This window comes from Octodon degus, unplaced genomic scaffold (genome assembly GCF_000260255.1).
Source record: "Octodon degus isolate 3935 unplaced genomic scaffold, OctDeg1.0 scaffold00028, whole genome shotgun sequence".
Taxonomy (NCBI): Eukaryota; Metazoa; Chordata; class Mammalia; order Rodentia; family Octodontidae; genus Octodon; species Octodon degus.
Window position 1 is genome coordinate 19,410,780 of NW_004524604.1, and position 22,857 is coordinate 19,433,636.

A 22,857-nucleotide genomic window follows, 5' to 3' on the forward strand; every position below is an offset into this window, starting at 1 on the left:
TCATTATTGTGAGCCAATTTCTTTCTTTCTTTCTTTCTTTCTTTCTTTCTTTCTTTCTTTCTTTCTTTCTTTCTTTCTTTCTTACTTTTTTTTTTTTTTTGTGGAACTGGAGATCGAACTCAGGCCCTTGTGCTTGCCAGGGAAGCACTTATTCTACTGAGCCATCTCCCAGGTCCTGGGTCTGTTTTGAACTTTAGATAAGTATTATGGTTTGTATGTAGATGTAGTCATGGGCAGGCTTTAGAGCTTGTAATTAATTCATGATCCAATGCTGGGATTATGGATGAATGCTACACTTGCCCTGGGGCTGATAGAATGCAATATAAGAAAGGGAGAGAGGCTTACTCTCTGCCACTGTGTGCCTTTTTTGCTCTTGTAGTTTTCCACCACCATGAACTGCTTCCTTTTGCCATGTGGCACTCTGCCTTGGAGCCAGCTGAGTATGGACTGAAACCTCCACAAACTATGAGCTAAATAAACCTTTCCTAGGGGCTGGGGAGATGGCTCAGTGGAATAAGCACTTCCCTGGCACGCACAAGGGCCTGAGTTCAATCCCCGGTTCAAAAAAAAAACCCTTTCCTTCCTTAAAATTTGAGTGTTAGTTATTTTGTCCCTGCACCAAGAGAAACGTAACTGAGACAATATGCTTCTCCACTTGCTCACATCAATCTCCTTAAAACCCAATATATAAATTATACCAGGATGCATCTACCTACCACAGACAGGTGGTACTTCAATTTCTCAAAAGATTAACATGTAAAAACTTCTAACTACTTACATGCAGTTTCTTTCCATAATATGGAAAATACTTTAAGTCTATGAGTCCATGATTAGGATAAGTTGATAGAATTGGTGGATATTCATCCTAAAATTGAAAGCAAAAGAGACCTTTCAGGATATAGCAAAGAATTTAAAAATGTGTGTTTACGGTGAAAGTAGTAGGAATCATTAACAGTATGGAGAAATTACAATGCATTTCCAACTATATTTCATACTTCTAAGAACAGTTACTTATTTTGATTATATTACATAATTACCTAAGTATTAAATAAATACATACACAAATTACATTTCCCAATGTACACCTTGAGTCCCTGCTGCCCCAAATGTCATTCCTCATTGATGGCCAGAATGTACTCACAAGTATTTTCTGGAGTGAATAAAAACTGTGCTTCCAGATGGGAAAGCAACAGCTGCTACAAGGTGCCAATCTAGAAAGCAGATTCAGGCTGGAGGCACAAGGTCCAAAATTAATAACCACAAGAGCTGTAACCAGAGGTGAGATCAGGATGCATCTGACAGGAGAAGCTGCTGTTCATTCCTGAACACTTGAACATCTGATGTGCACAGACTAATTTCTACGTGTGTACGCGCGCGCGTGTGTGTGTGGTGTGCTAGGGCTCAACTCCAGTTTCCTGCACTTAAGCACACACTCTAATACTGAGCTGTATCTGCAACCTATAACACCCTTTTCTGAAAACACACATGACACTGCACAGCAACACAGCATGTCTGGGGAGCAAAGTCCTCCTTTCTGCTGTCACATCATGATCATAGAGCTCCATGTGCGCAGGGCAGGACCCAGGGATCCCACAGGCAGAGCGCATAAAGCATGGTGATGGCCTCACCCCCCACAAAGATCTAAACACATGTGGAGAAGAGGACACAGGGCTAGAGAAACTCTGCAGGTCATGTAAAAGTCACTGTTTCAATGTCAAAGGCCTCCATTTGTCCTCTTTAGTGCTTGATGATCAGGGGCAGAGTGAGAGCTTGAGGCCCTGATGCCATCCCAGCATCAAAAACAGAAAGAAGTTTTTACCTTGCAAGAAAAAAACACGCATTGCCATTTTTCTGCATTAATGGCTTTTTTTGGGCCCTATTTTACCTTAACATATGAGCTTTATTTACAGAAGCAGATATTCCCCAAGACGGAAAAAGGGTCTTCTTTGAGTAACAGTTTACTGAGCACTCCCTGGCAGTCTCCTTCCAGAGACAACTTACATCGACCTCGTTCAGCCCTCACCACCCTGAAGTGAGCAGATCACCTAGAGAGAAGTGGGGCTCAGAGCTGTAGCTCTGCTGCCCGTCCCCCAGGGTGGAAACTCCACCACTCTGCCAACCAACTGTATCCACCCATTTGTTTTTGTCTTTTTGAGACAGGGTCTCACTATGCGGTTTGGGCTGGCCTTGAGCTCAGTTTGTAGTCCAGACTGGACTCAACTTTGCAATGATGCTCCCTACCTCAGCCCCAAGTGCTGGGATTACAGGCGTGCACTACCACAGCCAGCCCTTAAACTTGTTTTATACTTACACTGAAAATACACACTGAAAAATAATGAAATATTGGAACGAGTCTCTAATGATACTTTGGGGGAGCACACATATCTTAATCCATACAAATGCCACCACAGCAAAACTACAGGCAACTCTATGAATAATGGCCACTAAGCTCCACTAAAAACAAAAATGCAGTTTTAAAATTAATTTATTTCCTCATAAATCATCACATGCAAAAGACTCAGAAGCATACATGACAAATGTTCCAGGCAATGGTTATCACTGGGTAGTATTTAGGCTTTTTTTTCTTTTCTCTATTTTTCAGTTTTTCAGAACTGTTTCTGAAAGTGACATGCCACCTCTGGTCATCAGCGTCTGTGTTTTCAGGACTCATCTCCCAGTCAGGACACTCAGTCCAATGTGCATGTCACTTTCAGAAACAATTCTGGAGTCCTCTTCTAAGTCTCTACTTGTGCTCATGTGCCTGGTATCCTGAAGTGACTAAAAACATTCACCCTTCTCCACCATTTTAACCTTGGGCAAGAGCCAGGCCATAGTGGGAGATGCAGTGAGCAGGGCAGACTGCTAGGAGCCTGCTCTGCACAGATGGCCCCTGCAGCAGTGTGGGCCACATTTCTGGCTAGACTTTGTATGACATGAAAAAGGAGTTCCAGAACTACACAAAGTGGTGTGTCTCTTACTGTATTTTTTGTTATTTTTTGGTACCAGACAGCTGGGTCTTATGCTTGGCCAGGTAGGTGCTATTGCCAGTGAGCTACATCCCCAGCCCTGTAATACATTTCTTTTTTCTTTTTTCGGAACCGGGGATTGAACTCAGGCCCTTGTGCTTGCCAGGGAAGCACTTATTCTACTGAGCCATCTCCCCGGCCCTGTAATACATTTCTTAATTGACAGTTCATTTTACTGCCCTATCTTCTCCATCTTGACTTTTCCAATTTCGGCCTTTTAAAATTCAAATTTCTTGCACAAACTAACTCTCCTAAGGCTGGTCACACATGTATATTTAGATCTAAAAGAGATGCTACACACTGCCTGGCTTTTTAATTCTATTTTAATCAGTGAATACTTTAACATAGTGGTCCACACTGTAATCCCAGTATTCTGGGAGGCTCAGACAGGAAAAGGTTACAAATTTAAGCCTAGCACACAGGCAACTTAGCAAGACCCCACCTCAAATTAAAAATGGGGATGGGAAGGATAGGTGAAGGCGTGGTTCAGTACAAAAGAAGGCCATGCAGGAGTTCTTGAAGTGTGAGCCGCAGGGTAGCTGTACCATGCACACCTGGGCATTCAGTGCAAATGCAGATAAAGGGCCCAGCCCAAGCTACTGAGTCAGAAGCTGTGGGAATCAGACCCAACCGACCCAAGAGGTGCAGATGCATGATCATGTTTACAAACTAATATACAATTTCTGCCTAAATGTGAAATGCATCTTTGTTGAATCAGGTTTCTTTCCAGGTCACCTCTAACTGATTTTAACACAACAATTTGAGTAAAATTCCTCAGCCACACAGTTGGAGCTAAATATAAGTAACATAAAGATTAAATTCAAAACTTAAATTTATCCTCAGAGCTCTTACCCATTTTTATATATATGTCTTAGTTGCATTTGCAGCATGGAGAGAAAAACAAAAGAAGTTAAGAGATGAAGACTGCATAGCACTCTGGAACACAAGCAGGGGTAAGAACAGGAGGCTTCTGCCTTAAGAAAAATGCACCCTATTTCATCAACTTGCAGATGGCACCAATTAGCACACTAATTTATAAACTATTAATAAGGAAAAAGTCTTTATACAGCATCAAGAGACCTGCCAGTCATCCCAATTTCAGAGCTGCTAAACTGGAAGAATAAACATTATAATCCCTGAAATACAGTCTACGTGGACCTAAGGCAATAAATGCAGAATCAAACAGACATAGCAAATGTCTTTTTAGTGCTTGTTAGGAAAGTGAAGCGATAGTCCCAAAATGGTTGGTGGAATTTTATTCTGCAAATAACCTTATAAGATACAGTACCTGAAAAATTAGGGAAGAAAAAAAATGACTGGAGTTAACAGTCTCTTAAGGCATTCTAAGAATTACCAAAGCATTCACAGAAGTTATTACTCACCTTTGAAATACAGTCTATCTTTGGTGATCCTTCAGGCTTTAATCCAATGATCTAAGGTTAAGAAGCAGTAATTAATTTAAACATCACAGACAGGCACATCTGTTGTTAGCTAACAGTAGCAGAGGGACTGAGATGAACATTACTCTGTGGATTAAACCCAGTTATATCTGTCTTTTGCTTTTTCTTTTAGGACATTACAATGAGCTTTATAATACAGAACTTTTACAATTAGCTATTTTATTATTGTACTGAAGCAACTGAGAAAATAAAGAACCTAAACATAGTTGTATACTTTCGTTACCCTTTAAGCAACAAACGGAAAGCCTTAAATCTAATTTATAAGACTATTTATGAACTGGGAACTGAACTCAGGACCACCCACTTACCAGGCAGGTGCTGCGTCCTGAGCTATCTTAGACAACTTACTGTATGTAGTAAGAACTACAGATGACATAGCTCAGTGAACTAAGCACTTGCTTAGGTAAGTGCAGGGACCAGAATTCGATCCCCAGCACCACATGCCAAGCTAGCCCTACACTGACTGGGCACTGTGGCACACACTTGTAATCCCAGTACTAGGGAGGCTGAAAATAGGTGGGACACTATGAGACCAAGCTGCGTAGTGAGACCCTGTATCAAATACATAAAAAAGAACTAAAGAAACAATATGATGGGCAAGGGAGATAGCTCAGTAGAACAAGCACTTGCCTGGCAAGCACAGGGTTCTGAGTTCAATCCTCGTACCGCAAAACAAACAAACAATTAGGACAAACTATGTCATAATGTCATATGCTTGTTTTAAGGTCTTGTTCGATAGTCCACGTTGGCCTTGAGTTCACTCTATAACCCAGGCTAACCTCAAACTTGCAGTGATCCTTGTGCCTAACCTCCCAAGTATTAAGATTACAGGCACGCGCCACAATGCGCGGCTGACAAACTACTCTTCAGGGCAATGTATCAAGTCACAATTGCCACCATGACTCCATTAGGCTCTCAGAGCTTTACCATGTTTCACAGCTATCTGTCCCACAAATATACACAGTGGGACTCATCCTACTTTAATGCTCTGATGGCAGTTTGATTCTGTGCCATAAAGGCTACCTTCCTACATGCAGTTACTATCACTCTGTAGCAGGTACAGCGGTAGCTCAGTTCACAAACACGATTCTGGTCATAAACTGAACTGGACGAGAACTGAATCAAATCATAAGGTCAACATTGGGCGTAACTGCTGAATTTGGCTTGGTTCTCATCCAATTTGGTTTGTGACCAGAATTGTGGAGAAAATCAAGTTTGTAACCCAAGCTGTATTCAATCATTCATTTTGCAAGAGGACTTTTTGGCATTCTGAATTTATATGCGATTTACTTGTGAAAGGGAAACTTGTTTTTAGCAGTGCCAACTTCACAAGACCATGCAGTCCTTTCACAAGGGATGAGTGATTTACTTGTCAGTGATATACGATGTATTTGTACATACTTCAAGGATACAGAAATTCAACCTTGAGAGGTTTACAACCTGTTTAAGAAACTTTTCTTAGTTGATAAGCAAAATGGCCTCATTTAAGGGAGATAGCCTCAAAACCATGACAGAATACAACTGTGCAGCACAATATCAAGCAGCAGCAAGGCCTCCCCTTTGTGCCTCCTCTGCCAAGTGGCTCACACTCACTGGAACTGTCTGGAGAGACCATCAGCTTCTTCCTTTGCTAGCGGTTCCACACCTCAGACACCACTTCTATAAAATGGCAAAATGCTACTACACTGGCTACAACTGCAGGACCCTCTTGAGCTCATTGGAATGTGATTTTATTTGAATGGCCACAATTTAATATACTTTTAAGTAAGCAATCCACTAATGAGTTAACATCTAATAAGGACATTAACAGCCAAAATGATAAAAAATAATTACCAATTTCTGAGCAGAGGTATTAGAAACAAGGAGCAGAAGTACAACATATACGTACTCTATTCATTTTTACAAGAATACAAGGTTGTCCTTGGGAATAGCCAAAATTAGGATCATTTATACCGCTGCACACTTCAAGTAAGGAATCAGGAAACTGACATGCAACATAAACTGGACCCTTCTGTTCAAAAAGCACTCCATCAGTACAGTTGGCGAGATTCTTCTGTTCTTCTAAAGAGTATGCTAGAAAAGAAATACACAGTGCAATTATAAAAGTGAGTATTTTCAATTGTAAAAAAAAAAAAAAAAAAAATTTGCTACAGTGAAGAACACAATGCCATTAATCTCTCTCAAAACCCTAACCCAATTTCAAACCCAGACCCTACTGTTCTTGCTACTTTTGGAAACAGATCTGGAGTGTCTCTAGTTGCACTGTCGTGGCCGCCTCAGTGCCTTGAGCTGACTAAAACTATTTGGGAAAGAGTCAAAAGTTGCATGATGCCAATCCAATAAATAAGGTAGATGAGGACACAATGTGTGTGTGTTTTTTCCCCCAGAAAATGCTGCACACATTTGATTAATAAAAGATGATCCAAACATACAGTGAATATTAAGCAAAACTGTTATAGTGCAAGACTCACTGCTAACACGTTTACAATGGGCTGTAATCCGTATGTCTTGCGACCAGGCAATTTCTGAGCCAGCACTAGTTCAGAATGGCGAAGATGTGCCAGTTCCCCTCCAAATAGTCCCTAGGGTGGGTAGCCTGCCCTAAGGTGGGTGGGTAGCTTGCCTACACAGAAAGGAGGGAGAGAGGCTTGCTCCCCTCTTTTGCCCTTTCTGCTCTTGTAGCCTGTGTGCCAAGCTACCTTGCCTCTGAGCTAGCAGAGTATGGACTGAAACCTGTACAAATTGTGAGCTAAATAAATTTCTAAGAATAGGAACAGTTCTAGTGAGAAACAGAATACTGGGTTAATTATATAAGTTCTTTTATTCATTTTATTTAGTTTTGCAGAACCAGGGATCAAACTCAGAACCTTGGGCTTGCCAGGCAGGTACTTTTGCTGCTGGGCTATCTCCCTGCCCCCTTGAAGTTCTACATTTTTTAAAAAAAAATATTATTTATTTGGTATAAGTTCTCACTGTGCAGCTCAGACTCATAGTGATTCTCCTGTCTCAACCTCCCAAGCACTAGGATTACAGGCATATACTACCACACCTGGTTTTGGTGGCCAGCACAGTGCACCCGGGGTTCCAGGACTGGCATGGCATGCAATACCAGAGACAGAACCTGGATCCTTGCACTTGCCAGGCAGTCATTTAGACCACCAAGCTATCTCCCCAGCTCCTCAAAGTTTTAATAGAAAGATAATTATCTTAAAGAATCCAAGTCTGAAAAACTCCCAATCAAGCCCTAGCAAAACACTTTATAGAGTAAAATAAACATTGTTTTAAAAAAGAAAATTTTAAAACCCTAGAGAGACAAATTGAAAAACTTAACAAAAAAAAACCCTGTAAAGAAAAAGGCAAATTCTAAACAACTAGAACTCTATATATAGATAGCCTCAACTACAAAGGGAAATAAGTACTTTTCAGAAATGAAGTACTCAGAACTTACATTTCAAGTATCCTTTTTTTTTTTTAAATTTGAATTTTATTTGCAGAACCGGGGACTGAAGTCAGGACCCTGCACTTGCCAGGCAGGTGCTTATTCTACTGAGCCATCTCCCCAGCCCATTCATTCATTCATTCATTCATGTTAGTGGCCGGCTCAGCCCGCCTTGGGGGCGGGACTGGCAAGGCATGTGGAGCTGGGGATCAAACTGCAGTTCCTGTGCTTGCCTAAGCTATCTCACTGGCCCTCAGGTACCCTTTCTTATGAAGACACCCAAGTTTGCATTCCCATCAAACTGGGGCTGAGGGTGAAGGTGAAGGTGTAGCTCAATGGCACAACACTGACGTGGCACAGTAAGGCTCTGGGATGGAAGTGCAGCAATGCAAAATACAAATCAACCAACCAAAATCAAAACATACACACAAACTTGGAAAGGGTTGGGGGTGCACTTCAGTGATAGTGCACCTGCTCAGCCCGCAGGGCCCTGGTCAACGCCAAGCACCAAAAATATACAGAACAACAACAACAACAAAAATCCCAAAACGCACCACCACCACCACTATAAGCACCACCACTATAAACTGGAGAGCAAATGAAGGACAGCAAAAGCTAGGTGTGCTGGCACACACCTGCAATCCCAACACTCTAGGAGGCTAAGGAAGGAGGATCTCAAATTGTAGCTCAGCCTGGCCAATTTATTGAGATCTGTTTCAAAATAAAAAAGAAAAAGGCTAGAAGTGGAGCTTAGTGCCCCATGTTCAATCTCCAGCAACATATGCAAGTATTAGAGACCATAAGAGGTGAAGGGCTCTAGGACAGAGATTTCCAGAGGAAAGACTCAAGAGGAAACTGTAAATGAGTTTACACCTGAGGGAGTCAGAAGAGAACACCTACAGATGATATAACAGTATCTAAATATAAAGTAGTGACCAAAGAAAAAACTAGGGGCCAGGGAGATGGCTAAGTAGAATAAGCGCTTCCCTGGCAAGTGCAAGGGCCTGAATTCAATCCCCTGTTCCACAAAAAAAAAAAAAAAAGAAAGAAAGAAAGAAAAGAAAAAAGAAACTAAAAATAACGAGGTGTGGTGATAAACCTAGCATATGGAAGGCTGAGGCATGACGATTGTTTAGTTTAAGGACAGCCTGGTCTACACAAGAATTCAAGACCAGCCTGAATTGCTTGGTGAAACCCTGTCTCAAAAAACAAAGAAAAAACTAAGAATGACTGATAAGGGTGAAGGGCTAAGACAGTGAGGTAAGCAAAAACAATGTATAAGAGCATTATATCAATAATTAGGTGATAAGTAACACTAATTTAAAAAATGATAAATCAATAGCTGGCAGAAAAAGTATTTGCTGAAAAAACAAACACACACCAGGGCTGGGGAGACTGGTCTTCCATCTGGGGAGAATAAGCGGTTCCCTGGCAAGTGCAAGGGTCTGAATTCAATCCCCAGTTCCACAAAAAATCAAACACACACCAAAGTAAGTTCAAAGCATGTTATTTCCTACTGAAAATGTATCCATGACTACATTCTCACAACTTCAAGGACTCTCCCCCTTGCCAAAGCTACTGTCTCTGCTTTACCTGGGTTACTTTAACAACATTCTAACTTGCTTCATTGTCCCTACCATACAGCCTTGTTTCAAACAGCAGCCTGACTGCCCTTTAAAGTGAGTTAGATGATGTTACTTTCTGCTTAATCCTCTTGATCTTCAGCAGGCACAGTGGCATTTGCCTATAATCCTAACACTTGGAAGGCTGAGGCAGGATTGCTCTGAGTTCATAGCCAGCCTGGGCTGCACATTAAGACTGTCTCCAAAACAAACAAACAAACAAACCAAAAACCACCAAAGCCAGCACAGTAAACCACCCACACCCTACCTTAGCCAGGGGCAGTGTTGCACACTTAAACCACAGCTACTTAGGTGGTGAAGGGAAGAAGATAGCAAGTTCAAGCCCAGACTAAGCAACTTAATGAGATCTTGTCTCAAAATAAAAAACTAAAAGGGCTGCGGCTACAGCTCAGAGTGCCCTGTGTTCAGACCCTAGTACTGCAAACACCCTGATCTTAGTATAAAAGCCAAAGAATGACACTGGCATCTAAGGACCTATGCAATCTGGTCTTTTGTTTTAATTATGGTAACCAATTGGCTTATTTGGTACAGTAAACTGAATCCAGGGCTTTTTCACTGAGCTATACTCCTAATCTTATAGTTCTTGAGGCATGGTCCTACTAAGCTACCCAGGCTGGACTTGCCACCTTTCGCCTCAGTCTCCCAGAGTGTAGCTCCCTGACCTCAGTCTCCTCCCATACTCCCTGGGTTTCACTCTATCCAGCACCCCCACCCCCCACAAAGCCTGAACTCATCAGGTAAAATAAACCTCAGGGCTGCTGCACCTGCTGTTGTCTCTTTGGAGTTCCACAGCTAGCTCCCTTCCATCTTCTGAGGCATGCAGTCTTCCAGTCCACCCTTTTCAGCCTGCAGCCCCTCCCCTATCTCCCTACCTCCTTTCTCTGCTTTATTTTCCTCCTCAGCACTTATTACCATCCAATATAGTAATACACTACAAGCCCCATGAAGAAAGGATTTTTCCTTTTGTTCACGTATTTTAATTGTGAAGGCAAAGAGATTTATGATGATAACTAGAAGACTATGTGGGATCAGCACTGATTTTGGGTTTAAAACAGGAGGGAGGTGAAGATTTTTGCAAGGTGATAGAAAGGGTCAGACAACACAGCTTCATTGTACGTTTGTCTTGATGGTAATGGGGAACCTGAGTTTCCACCTGATTACTTCTCTAACCAAGCCTGAGAGGCTTAAGTACACAAGGATAAGCAGCCCTTCAAAAATCACCTTTAGAAAAGCCGTGAGAGGTGGTGCCCACCTGCAATTCCAGAACTCAGGAGGTTGAGGAAGGAAGACTGCTTCAAATTTGAGGCCAGCTGGAATTACACAGTGAAACTCTGTCTCAAACAAAAACAAAACATAAAGTACCAGAAAGCTGGCATGCCGGCCAGGCAGGCAGTCAGTCCACCTTGGAGAAGTGAGCACCACTGTTAGCTGCAGTGCTGACAGTGGTGTTTCTGCAGCATTGCTGCTCAGCACAGGCTCAGAGGGCGAGAAGATCTCTCCAGAAATCTGTGGGTTTTATCCGAGAAGAGTTCTGCTGCAAATCATCAGTATAGAGGCTAAGCATTTTAAGAGTACCAGTGAGAGTATAAATTAGGTAAAACAAAAAAATTAAAACCTGTAACTTTAATCAGTTAGCGAAGAAGGGACTCTGGGGTGGGAGCTGAGATAAAGTAAGAGCATCAGCAACTAGAAGCCCATCTGAGGCAGAATAGTCATGGAAAAGATTGGAGAGGTAAGCTGAGGGGACAGGTGGTGGTAGGAAAGCTCACTCAAACAGTGACTCTGACAAAGGAGCCCTCTGCTCTGGAGAACAGCTAATATAGGTGTATGGCTGAGGAGAAGATGATCAGAAACAGGTCAGGCAGCTGATGATCAATTACATGATTATTAGCATCATTCATGTGAACAGCTAGGCTAGGCAAAATGGGAGAAAAATTTGGGCAGGACAGCTGCTAAAGAGCACTACACAGTACATTGAAAACCTGACCTTTTTGGGCTAAGGAGATAGCTCGGTGGACTAAGCACCTGCCTGGCAAGCGCAAGCACCTGGGTTTGATCCCTGGTACCACATGTTGTGTGGCTGCACTGGCCACGAAACTGGGCGTGATGGCGCACACCTGTGATCCCAGCACTGGAGGCTAAGACAGGAGGATCGCTACAAGTCCAAGCTGCATTGTGAAACCCTGTACCAAACAGACCAATGAATGAATAAGAACAAATAAAAACTAAAAACTTGACAGTTTTAAAATGATAAAATGGAACTGACCAAATAGCTCAGCGGATTAAAGCGCCTGCAAGCAGGCCCAGGGGCTGGAGTTCAATCCCTGGGCCAGCCCTGCCCCTGGGGCGTGCTGAGAGGGCAACTGAGACTAGGAGTGGTGGTGCCCCTATAATCCCAGCTCTTGGAGGCTATAAACAGACAGATCACTGAGTCTGATCTAGCAGTAAAACCCTGAACACCCTGTAGACCCTTCCCTAAAATTAAAAAAAAAAAAAAAAAAAAAGATTGCTGGTGACATGGCAGTCCCATGCAACACACACACAAAAATAAATATAATGATAAATGCCCCACCCTATACAAACACTACACTGACTGCAGAAGATCCAAATACTGTCTAAACAAGTGCCTCACTTAGTTTCCATCCCCACCACTGAAAAAAAATAAGAAGCCCAAGGTATCATTTTCTATCAAACACTTCCAGGTATTTTATGTCGCTGTGAAGAGACCAAGCAATCTAGACTGGCTTTTAACTCAGTACATAGCCCAGGCCAGACTCCAACTCATGATTCTCCTGCCTCTCAATCTAAGGTTGAGATCCCAAATGTTTGCCACCACACTCAGCCACTTTCCATCAATGTTTCATCTCACCAAATACAGTATACTTAAAGCATAGATTTAAAAAAAAAAAATCAAATTCACTTCCCATTTATGGAAAATCCCATGTTTTTTCATAAATAACAATATTCTTACAACTAATCGTAACTTGGTGCTAAGGTTCCAGAATTAAAATTTTTTTACCTGACTCTTAAGAAAACATACTTACATTTTAGAAACTTCTTAAGGTCTTTAATGTACCCTTCATAGGAATGTGGATCAGAAATACTAAATGTATATTCCAATGCAGTCACTGGTTTTGGGAAAACCATGAGTCCTAAAAACATAAAAGAAAAGGGAAGATAAACTATTATGAAATGCCCCTTTCTCCTTGTCCTTACTCTGATCCCTAAAATTTAGGTCTCAGTAAATAAAATGGAAAACTGTACTCACTGGTATGATAAAATTAACAACTTCCTACTTCTACCTATGAAAGTAAAGATATCTAAAATTCAATTCCAATGCTCAAAACCATCTTGGACAATACCAATTAGAAATAGCTACCATGTACACCAAGAGCCTCCGACCACCTCATGCAATCACACGCAGTGCCTCTGGACGATGACTGGACTGTGCAGCAGGATAGCGCACCTGCTGTCTGCCAGGAGGGGGCCTCGCTGGAATAGCGGGCTGCCGGGGCACAGCCCGGAGGGTGCTATCTCCCTTCCCGGCTCTGCTCCACTCCTGACCCTTTTCTGCTTCCCACCCGCCATAAGGTGAGCAGCTTTTTCTCTGCCATGCTGTTCTCCTCAGAGCCAGCCAACCATGGACTGAAACATGAGCCAAAATAAAACTCTCCTTGAAGTTCTGGGTATCAAGTGTTTTGTCCTAGCAAGGAGAAAAGTGACTAGGACACAAATATCCCCTAGTTTAACTGTAATTGCCATTCCATATTCAAAAATATGAGGGCTGGCCAGATAGCTCAGTGGACTAGAGTGCCTGCTTAGGCAGAGCACAGTGGCCGGGGCTCAATCCCCAGAACCATGAGCCCTGCCAGCCCCACTCTTGGGGCCTGCTGAGCTGCCGAAAGAGTCCAAGTGTGGTGGTGTGTGCCTGTAATCCAAGAACTTGAGAAGCTGAAAACAGGAGGATCACCACAGGTCCAATTTGTGTAGTGAGACCCTGTAGACCCTGCACTAAATACATTTTTAAAAAAAGTGATTTGCTTTGTACTTTCTATACTTATTTTCAACCAAGTAATACTTTTATTTTTTTTCTTTTTCTATTTTTTTTCCTCTATAGGGTCTCTCTATGTAGTGCAGGCTGCCCTCAAATTCATAGTGATCCTCCTTCTCAAACCTCTCAAAGTACTGGGATTATAGGTGCATGCCACCACACCTGGCTGGCTTTGCCAATTTGAAGTAAGAAACAGAGAAAAATTTTAGCAACGCAGTCTAAGCACTTTTGTCGGGCTGGTGAGATGGCTCAGTGGTCTAAAGCACCTACTTAGAACAAGCTTGAGCAAAGCAAAGCACAGGGACCGCAGTTCAATCCCCCAGAACCACATGCCAGCCAGCCCCGCCCCCTGGTGGGCTGAGCTGGCCACACACGCACGCACGCACACACACACCCCCATAAATAAATAAATAAATAAATAATTTATTTAAAAAAAGCACTTTTGTCATTTAAATTACAATTATATGGAAATATTCATAAGATAGCTTGCCTTTTTCAACTAAATCTCATAGCATATATTCTTTTAATAGCAAGTTTTTCTATCATTTTTATGTACTTCATTTGGAGTATAGCCATTAATAATTGCTTATCACTTATTGACACCTGTGTATACAAAAGATGTTAATCTTGAAAAAATTTGCAAACATTTATCTGTAAGAAATCAAGCTTTCCATTTTAATATTATAAACACCCCTCATATCTAAAACTGTACTATATAAGAATGTGCACACATATATTTATACTGTAAGTATTAAGTATAATATATGATACACTTGGAGTAGGGGGGAGAATCAAGTTACATCATGTACAGGTACAAATTCCCTATAATGAATATGATCAATACACGTATTTGAAATGTTCCAATAAATTCTTATTTAAAAACAAAGAAAAATAATGAATACATCTTATTGTACATATAATTCATGGAATTATAAAGTTTAGCATTTCTGAAACAGATGACACTAGGGCCAAAGATAATACTCACATGACTTAGCAAGAAAATAATTCTTTCATAGTCCAGATTGATTAAAAATCAGTAAGAGATGAAGGGCAAATTAACAGAGTTAGTCTGATACCGTACTTGGTCAAATAAACTAAGAGAAAAGGCTCAGGATGCTCAAACAATGAACTGTAAACAAAGGAAACCATTTGAATTGCTGTAAGATAACACGGTTCAGCCTGGCTGGTAATATAGCTAACAAGCGTCTCAGTGAGCAAGGCTCTAGATTAGGATTCCCCAACTTTTGGGCTGGGTGACTGTCTCTTTTAAAAACTGTTTCTAGGGGCTGGTGAGATGGCTCAGTGGTCTAAGGCACCTACTTAGAACAAGCTTAGCAAAGCACAGGGACCACGGTTTGGTCCCCCAGCACCACATGCCAGCCGGCCCTGCCCCCTGGTGGGCTGAGCTGGCCACACACACACACACACACACACACACACACACACACACACAAATAAATAAAAAAAATTTAAAAAAAAAAAAAAAAGTTTCTGTGTAGTATAGCTTTCTAAAAACTGCCCACATGGACCTAGAGGTGCAGTACAATAGCAGAACATTTGTCTAGCATAGAAGAAATGCTAGGTTTAATTTCTAGCATGACAAAGTTTTAAAAACTGTCAGCACCTTCAGAATAAGGGCTATGTTCAATAATCAAAATAGAGCTAGCATTCAAAAACTGTTCCAAAAGAATAAAATCAGGAGGACAAAATGTAACTTAAATAAATTCTCAATATTGACTTTTTTGGGGGGCTGGAGAGATGGCTCTGTGGTCTAAAGCACCTACTTAGAACAAGCTTAGCAAAGCACAGGGACCACGGTTTGGTCCCCCAGCACCACATGCCAGCCGGCCCTGCCCCCTGGTGGGCTGAGCTGGCCACACACACACACACACACACACACACACACAATAAATGTAAAAAATAAAAAAAAAATTAAAACAAATATTGATTTTTTCCCCCCCAGAACCGGGGACTGAACTCAAGACCCTGTACTTGCCAGGCAAGTGCTTATTCTACTGAGCCATCTCCCCAATCCCTCAATATTGATTTTTGCTTATTCCTGACAAAGGAGTCAAGATTTATCAAAATGACTATGAAGATCCCTATATCAGTATGTAAATGTTAAACACTAAAAATCAAATTATTCACCCTAAAATTAAACCCTAATGTTTAATTTTTTTATTTGATAATGCTAAAAAACAGATTATGAAGACAAACTATAATCCAGTTTTGTTAGGTGTTATGATAACTGCAACATAATTACCTGGACTAGGAATCTGGTCACGGTATTTGGGAACTTCATCATTCAGAGTCTGAAGCATAGCCCACATGGTGAATGAGAAGAGCGCAGCCAGGAACCCATAAAAAACTGCGTAGAAGAGTAAGATCAAACCTGCAAAAGAAATTAAAACTCATCAGATGGGGAAATACATATGTGTACACATGCTTGGCCAGGTTAAAAAACAAGCTTAAGCTTTGCCATGCACACAGCCAAGTATCCTCATATTCAGGACAGAAGAATCCACCCAAGCAAGGGGTATTTCAGCAGGCAGCACCCACTCATCCCATGAGCCCTCTTTTTTTTTCCTGGTACTTCCAAGTTGAAGTAGCTTCTGTCATTCCCACTCTGGTTTAAAGCCAGAGCCATAAAATTTCACCATGTAGTTGGGTGTTTCCCAAGATGATGCCCTTTAAACAGATAAAATGATTTTTAAATGGGACAACATCCCCCAATATAGCTGGCACATTTAAGTGACAAATGGAAAAGAATTTGTACATCAAATCTGTTTCACACAGTAATTATTTGTGTAAATTTAAGTTTTAAAAAGTGAATTAATGTAAAGAGTAACAATCAAAAAATGTGCAAGGAAGCCAAAAATCAAGATGATACTCAGTGAATAAAGTTTAGGAGACACTAGTCAACTGGAAGGGCTCATGCAAAAGCAAAACTGAGTAAGATGCTCTACTGCTAGACAAAAGCAGGATCTGGGAGATACACTTCAGCATCAAGGGCTTATTTCTTCTTTTATACTATAAAATGCTTAGATCTAGCCCAAGCCATTGATTCATTTTTGGAACACCTATCATCAATTTTTCAACATTCAAAGACAGTATCAGAAATTATCACAAGATTAAATTGCACAATATTTTATCGCCATTCATTTATATTGAAATGCTTAAAAACTGATCAAAGATATTAAACAAACTCCTAGGTAAAGTAAAACTGGAATTGTCAATACCACAATTGCAATCATATCAGCTTTATTTCCCAGTCTTTATAACTTACTGTTTTGTTTGTCTGAGCAGTTCTAAGTGGACCCTTAATACTGGTCCCCAAAGGAGTACTTCAGAGGGTTCTAGGATTTCTGTAATATATTCTTGGACATATTCATTTTTCTTCATGGTGAATGACTAATCAACTATCTTCTGATTTTCAACAACTCCATGACCTCAAAACAGATTATGTCTAACATTAGGTAACTTTTTTTTTCAACTACAAACCAGGAAACTATTCTGTACTCCCTTTTTCAAGAAGGGGAAATAAAGCAGTTTCATTTTAATTTAAATAGATCACACTCCTCTGAATTACCAGAAAGCCAAGATAGGGTGCAAGAAGACAGAAGAAAGAGAGCAGGACAGGATGTCACCTTCAGACAGCATCACTTCCCTACCACATACTGCAATCCTGCTGCAGAAAAAGAAAAGACCAATCTCAAAGAGGTAGTTCAGTTGCTAGAGGAAAATGAAATATCATAGCCTAAATACCATATTAATGAGAGAAAAAAAACCAAAAGACGATTCTTTCAGATATAGATGTTAGAAAATATGGATAAAACCCTCTATACAGAAGACCAGGATAGACAAATGCAGTGGTACTTAATCCATAAACCTAACTGGTCCACCATTTTGGAAAACATGGGCACATTTTAGTTTGTGTAGGAAAGATGGCTGTGGTCATGTTCATCCCCCAAGGTAGAGTTTGCAAACAAAAATAAAATTCTGCCAGAAATTTTTTGTTTGTGAACCAAACTGTTCAGAAACGAGTTCATGAACTGAAGTACCACTATATATAAACTAACTAGTGTGGCTGCATGATAGTAAAACGTCATTTACACTTGAACTATAATAGCTTATCAACTCACATACCACATATTAAACTTAAGATGTTCTTTTCATATCATTTTCAAAGTTTTGATTTTAAGTTTCCAAGAAAATATAAATGAAATTCATAAAAGTTACAAAACCAATATATAGCAGACATGAGCAAGCTATATCCAAGCCTAATCCCAGCTACTCAGGAGGCTGAGGCAGGAGAGGATAAATTCCAGGTCAGCCTGGGTATCTTGGCAAGATCTTGTCTCAAAATAAAAGCCATTTCTTAATCTGCTGTTACATATTTGTAGCCACTAGTTATAAGTAAACAAGTTGTTTTCAGCTTTGAAGGGAATTCCCCTACTTAAAAAATTTTGTTCGCCAAGATCCAAACCTAATACTTAAAAACTGAAACTAAGCTGGGTGGGGTGGCACCTGGCTGTAATCCCAGCTCTTGGGAAGTTGAGGCCAGCCTGGTCACCAGCACAAATTCACGGCTGGCCTGGACTATAACTGGGGCTCCTGTCTCAAAAACAAAACAAACCCCACAAAAGAAACTAGTATCAAATGAAAGATCATTCAAAAGGGTAGGGACACTTTTATCAATTTAACACTGTCCTCTTCCCTAGGGAGAAAAAACAAAAACAAAACCCAGAAAATAAAGTTATACATTGCTACTCTTGCTTGAGGGTAAATGTGCAGTGAAGTCAAATGCTGTCTAGTGATGGGCTTAACTGAGCAGAGGAGCTCTTACAGGGATACACTGGGTTAGAAACGGTTATGCTGTATCTGGCACTTGTTCTCTGTGTCATGCCTGCTTCAGCAGGAAACAATAAATAGTACCATGTCTATCATGTTATTAATATCCTCTACTTTATTAAAAAAATTTTTTTTAAATCTTTTATTTTCGTACAGGGTCTCACTATGCAGCTTGGACTCGTAGTGATCCTCTTGTTTCAGCCTTCTCAGAGCTGGGATTATAGGTGTGTGTCACTGTGACCAGTTTGGCACACCATGTGTTACTAGCGATTGAACTCTGGTCCTTCGGCTTGCCAGGCAGGTGCTTAGACGGCCAAGCTACCTCCCCAAGCCCCTTCCTAGTATAAATTTGTAAACAATGTTCCTAAATCATTACCCAACTAAAGAAACTAATGAGCTGGGCATGGCTCCACATACCTTTAATCCAAGCACCCTGGGGGGCTGAGGTAGGTAGGTTCCAAGTTGAGTCCAGCCTGGGAAACTTCGTGAGAGCCTATCTCAAAAATAAACTATTTTGGAGAAAGTGTTTCGGTATGTAGTACATGTTGGCCTCGAAATCACAACAATCCTCCTGCCTCTCAGCCTCCTGAGTGCTGTGATTACAGGTGTGCGCTATCATACCTGGCTGTCAGAAACATTTTTAAGCAGGGCTGGAGTGGCAGCTCAATGTCAAGGCCTTGGATTCAATCCCCAGTACAGAAAGAAAGAAAGAAAGAAAGAAAGAAAGAAAGAAAGAAAGAAAGAAAAGAAAAGAAAAGAAAAGAAAAGAAAAGAAAAGAAAAAAGAGAATATGGACTATCACTTTTAAGGGCAGGTTTGTGGGTTTTGTCTTCTTTTCTTTGTAGTGCTGGTTGTAGGCAAGTACTCTATCACTGACCATCTCTAGCTCAAAACATCAGTATTTTTTAAAGAGTCTGAGGTTAAACAATCATTGGTTATTCAAACACCATACAGTTTAAGGCTGTAATCTGCATTTTTCTACTGTCATACTGTCAACTCTTAACAGAAACATGACAACTGTTACTTCCTTATTTTTACTCTTCAGATCTAAGGACATACAAGATGCCTATAATCCCAACCATTTGGAGACTAAGGCAGGAGGATTCCAAGCTCAAGGCTAGCCAAGACAATTTAGCAAGACCCTGTCTTGATATTAAAAAAGTAAAAATTTAAGGATGATGAAGAAAAAAAGAGGAAAAAGATGAGGAAGAAGACAGCGGCAAAGAAGAAAGAAAAAGGGAGGGAAGAGGAAGAGGGAGTTGTCAAATGACAATTTCAGCTCTACCTGGGTACTGATTCTCTCCCCTCTTTATGTCTAATCTTGAAAAGCCCCAATAATTCTTTCAAATCCTTTCCCCTCTTTTTTTCCGGAACCAGGGATTGAACTCAGGCCCTATCTCCCCAGTCCCTCCTTTCTGTCTTATAGTCTGTCTTATTTCTGAAGACAGACACAGATAGGAAGCCCAGAGGGTGGGGACAGCTGCAGGACAGCAGGCTGTTTATATAAAGAAGCGTGCCAGAGGCAGGTATGGCTCAAATCTTGTCTGTCTGCTTTCTGGCTGTGTAGTGTTGACAAATATTCTAGTCTCCATTCTCACATAGAAACAGGAGTAACAGTAGTATCTATTAATTATTCACATTGTAGAAAGAAAAATCAAAGTCCAGAGATTCGACATTAAAAACAAAACCATGCAGTTCAGGCTGGCCTTGAGTTCACTTTGTAGCCCAGGCTGGTCTCAAACTCACAATGATCCTCCTGTCTCAGTCTCCCATGCACCACCATGCCTGGCTAAAAAAATTAAAAATTAAAAAAAATATTCAATCAAAGTTTGATGCTATCCAAAAACATCAAAGAGAAACAAATAGCTAGAGAATCCAAGAAAACAAAACAAAACTTGTAAGGGGAGGAGAAAAAGATCAAGCATAAATTAGAAATGATGTTTGAAATGCTACTGTAATTAAGCTTTACAAATTTAAGCTTTAAAGCTTAACCCAATCAATGTGAATTTTACTCTCAAAAAATGTCCTAACAAATGAGGTTTTATGAATTCATTTAATGATGTACAAATCTAGCCAAGATTTACCCTATGATATCCAGGAAAAGGAGAAGAGAGCACTGTTCTGTTGTTTCCATCCCACCTGGTGTGGCAGGAGCCAGACAAGCTCAAAGCTCAGTCCTCTGCAGAATGGCCCCACCACAAGCTGCGCCAGCCACAAGCTACCACCTTGGGAGGCTCCTGCGGCCCACTTGAGTAGTATTAGGAGCTGTACAAAGGCAACAGTACTCTAGTTAGGGTTCTAATAATTTTATTAATACAAGGAACTGTAACTGGTGAAATCACCACTACAATAAAGAACGTGTCCATCACACCTCCCAAAAGTTCCTCGTGCCCCTCGGTAAGCTACACACCAGGAGTCAACTGCCTATGATCATGGTAGTTTGTATTTTATACAATGTTAGAATTTCTAATTTTTTATATTTAATAACAATCTGGAATTAAAATCCCAACTATGTGGCAGGAATAACTTAAAAGTAGCCAAATTTAATATTTGACATTTTCAAAGTAGGTTAAAAAAATCCACCAAGTGCTGTTTATACAAAGATACCTAAAATTAAAACATGTAATGGTTAAAAATAAACAGGAAAATAAATGTGACATTACTGTAAGCAAACTAGAATTCAAGGCTAAAGTGTTAACAGCAAGGGAGTTATTAATGACAAAAGATTTTATATTACAAAAAGCAAAAAACACATCAAGATTCAACACATTCTGCTCCAAGCACACATATACACATAATCCTACAATCATGCCTAGAGATTTACCTATCTTGTCCAGAAACCCAAACATTGAGTATATATCAGAATGAACATTAAGTATTTTAAAAACAATTTATCTAATACACGTACAACTTTGTAGTCACCAGAAAACACACACACACACACACACACACACACACACACACACACATATACACAGGGCCTCATGAATGCTAAGCAAGCACTCTATTACTAAACAATGTCTCTAGTCAGAAATTGCACTCTTTACAAACTTAGAACACTATCCCCATATGCGAGCATGACAGAAAATTTACAAAAATAGTGTTAGGGGTATAGTTCATTAGTAGAATACCTACCTACCTAACATGTGGGTTCAATCCCTAGCACTCCCCCCAAAACCGTAAACAATAACCCCCCCAGTCAAATCCAAGCCAAGTGTGGTAAGTATACCATCCAGCATTTTAAAAAGCTGAAGGTAGAAGGATCCTAACTCTAAGTCCTGCATAGGCAATTTAGTGAAACTTTGGCCCCTAATACAGTATGTTTTGAAAGGATGATAGGGGTGCTGGGTGACAGCTCAGCAGACTAAGTGCCTGCCTGGTTAAGTGCAAGGACCCGGGTTCAATCCTTGGTACTGCATGCCATGCTGGAGCACTCCTGTAATCCCAGCACTAGGGAGGCTGAAACAGTAAGAACACTATGTGTCTGAGCTATGTAGTGAGACCCTGTACCAAATAAATAATGGTAAAGATTTTCTGCATTCTACCCCCTGTACCATGAAAAGAAAACACAGAAACAAGGCCACAATTTCTAAAATCAAAATACTTAGGTGTCGATACTACATAAAAATTTAGAGAATGGTCTTTAAGAGCAAGGTAGGGTGATACATGCCTATAGGCCTAGCACTCTGAGAGCTTGACGCATGAGGATTATAAACTCAAGCTCATCCTGGGCAACTTCCTGACTTAGGGAGACCCTGTATCAAAACATTAAAAAAACTGGGCTAGAGTTGTAGCTCATTAGAAAGGCCCTGGGTTCAATCCTTAGTACTGCAAACCAAACCAGAAAAACCCAAGCCAAACATAGTTCATTTCTTTTTATTGTTTAGTATCCCACTGTGTAGACATATACAATGTTTATCCACTAAATGGATACGTGAGGTGTTTCTACTTCAGGGTGCTTGACATAGGTTTTCATCTCACATGAGTAAACACCTAGAGGACTGCTGGCTCAGTGGTTAGGTGTAATTTTTTTTTTTTTTTTTTTTTTAATTCTTTTGTGGAGATAGGGTCTTACCGTACAGTCCAGGCTGGCCTCAAACTTGCAGCAGTCCTTCCGCCTCAGTCTTCTGAGTGCTGAGATTACAAGTGTGAGCCACCTCACATGGCTTTTTTTTTTTTTTTTTTGCACTATGACGATTTGAACACAGGGACCTCCCTATGAGCGACATCCCTAGCTCCCTCCTTGCCCCTTTTACAGACACAGTCTCAGTTGCTACATTGCCCAAAACAGGCTGCTATCCTTTTATCCTTTTGCCTCAGCGTCCCGTAAGTATGTGCCACCATACCCAGTTAATACTTGCTTTCTCTCTCTTTTTTTTTATTTATT

General features: G+C 40.7%; 1 protein-coding gene across 1 annotated transcript in view; it reads right to left on the bottom strand.

The window, feature by feature from the left end:
- The window catches only part of Atp1b3 (ATPase Na+/K+ transporting subunit beta 3), a 20,897-nt gene extending 3,595 nt beyond the window's left edge, over positions 1-17,302 (bottom strand). The window contains exons 1-4 of the mRNA XM_023713066.1: positions 17,209-17,302; positions 15,883-16,011; positions 12,613-12,720; positions 6,434-6,559 (exon numbers count right to left, since the gene is read on the bottom strand). Of these exons, the coding sequence (XP_023568834.1) occupies positions 6,434-6,559; positions 12,613-12,720; positions 15,883-15,949 (301 nt within the window). The 5' untranslated portion in view covers positions 15,950-16,011; positions 17,209-17,302. The remainder of the gene's footprint in view (positions 1-6,433; positions 6,560-12,612; positions 12,721-15,882; positions 16,012-17,208) is intronic.
- Between the last annotated feature and the right edge of the window lie 5,555 nt (positions 17,303-22,857).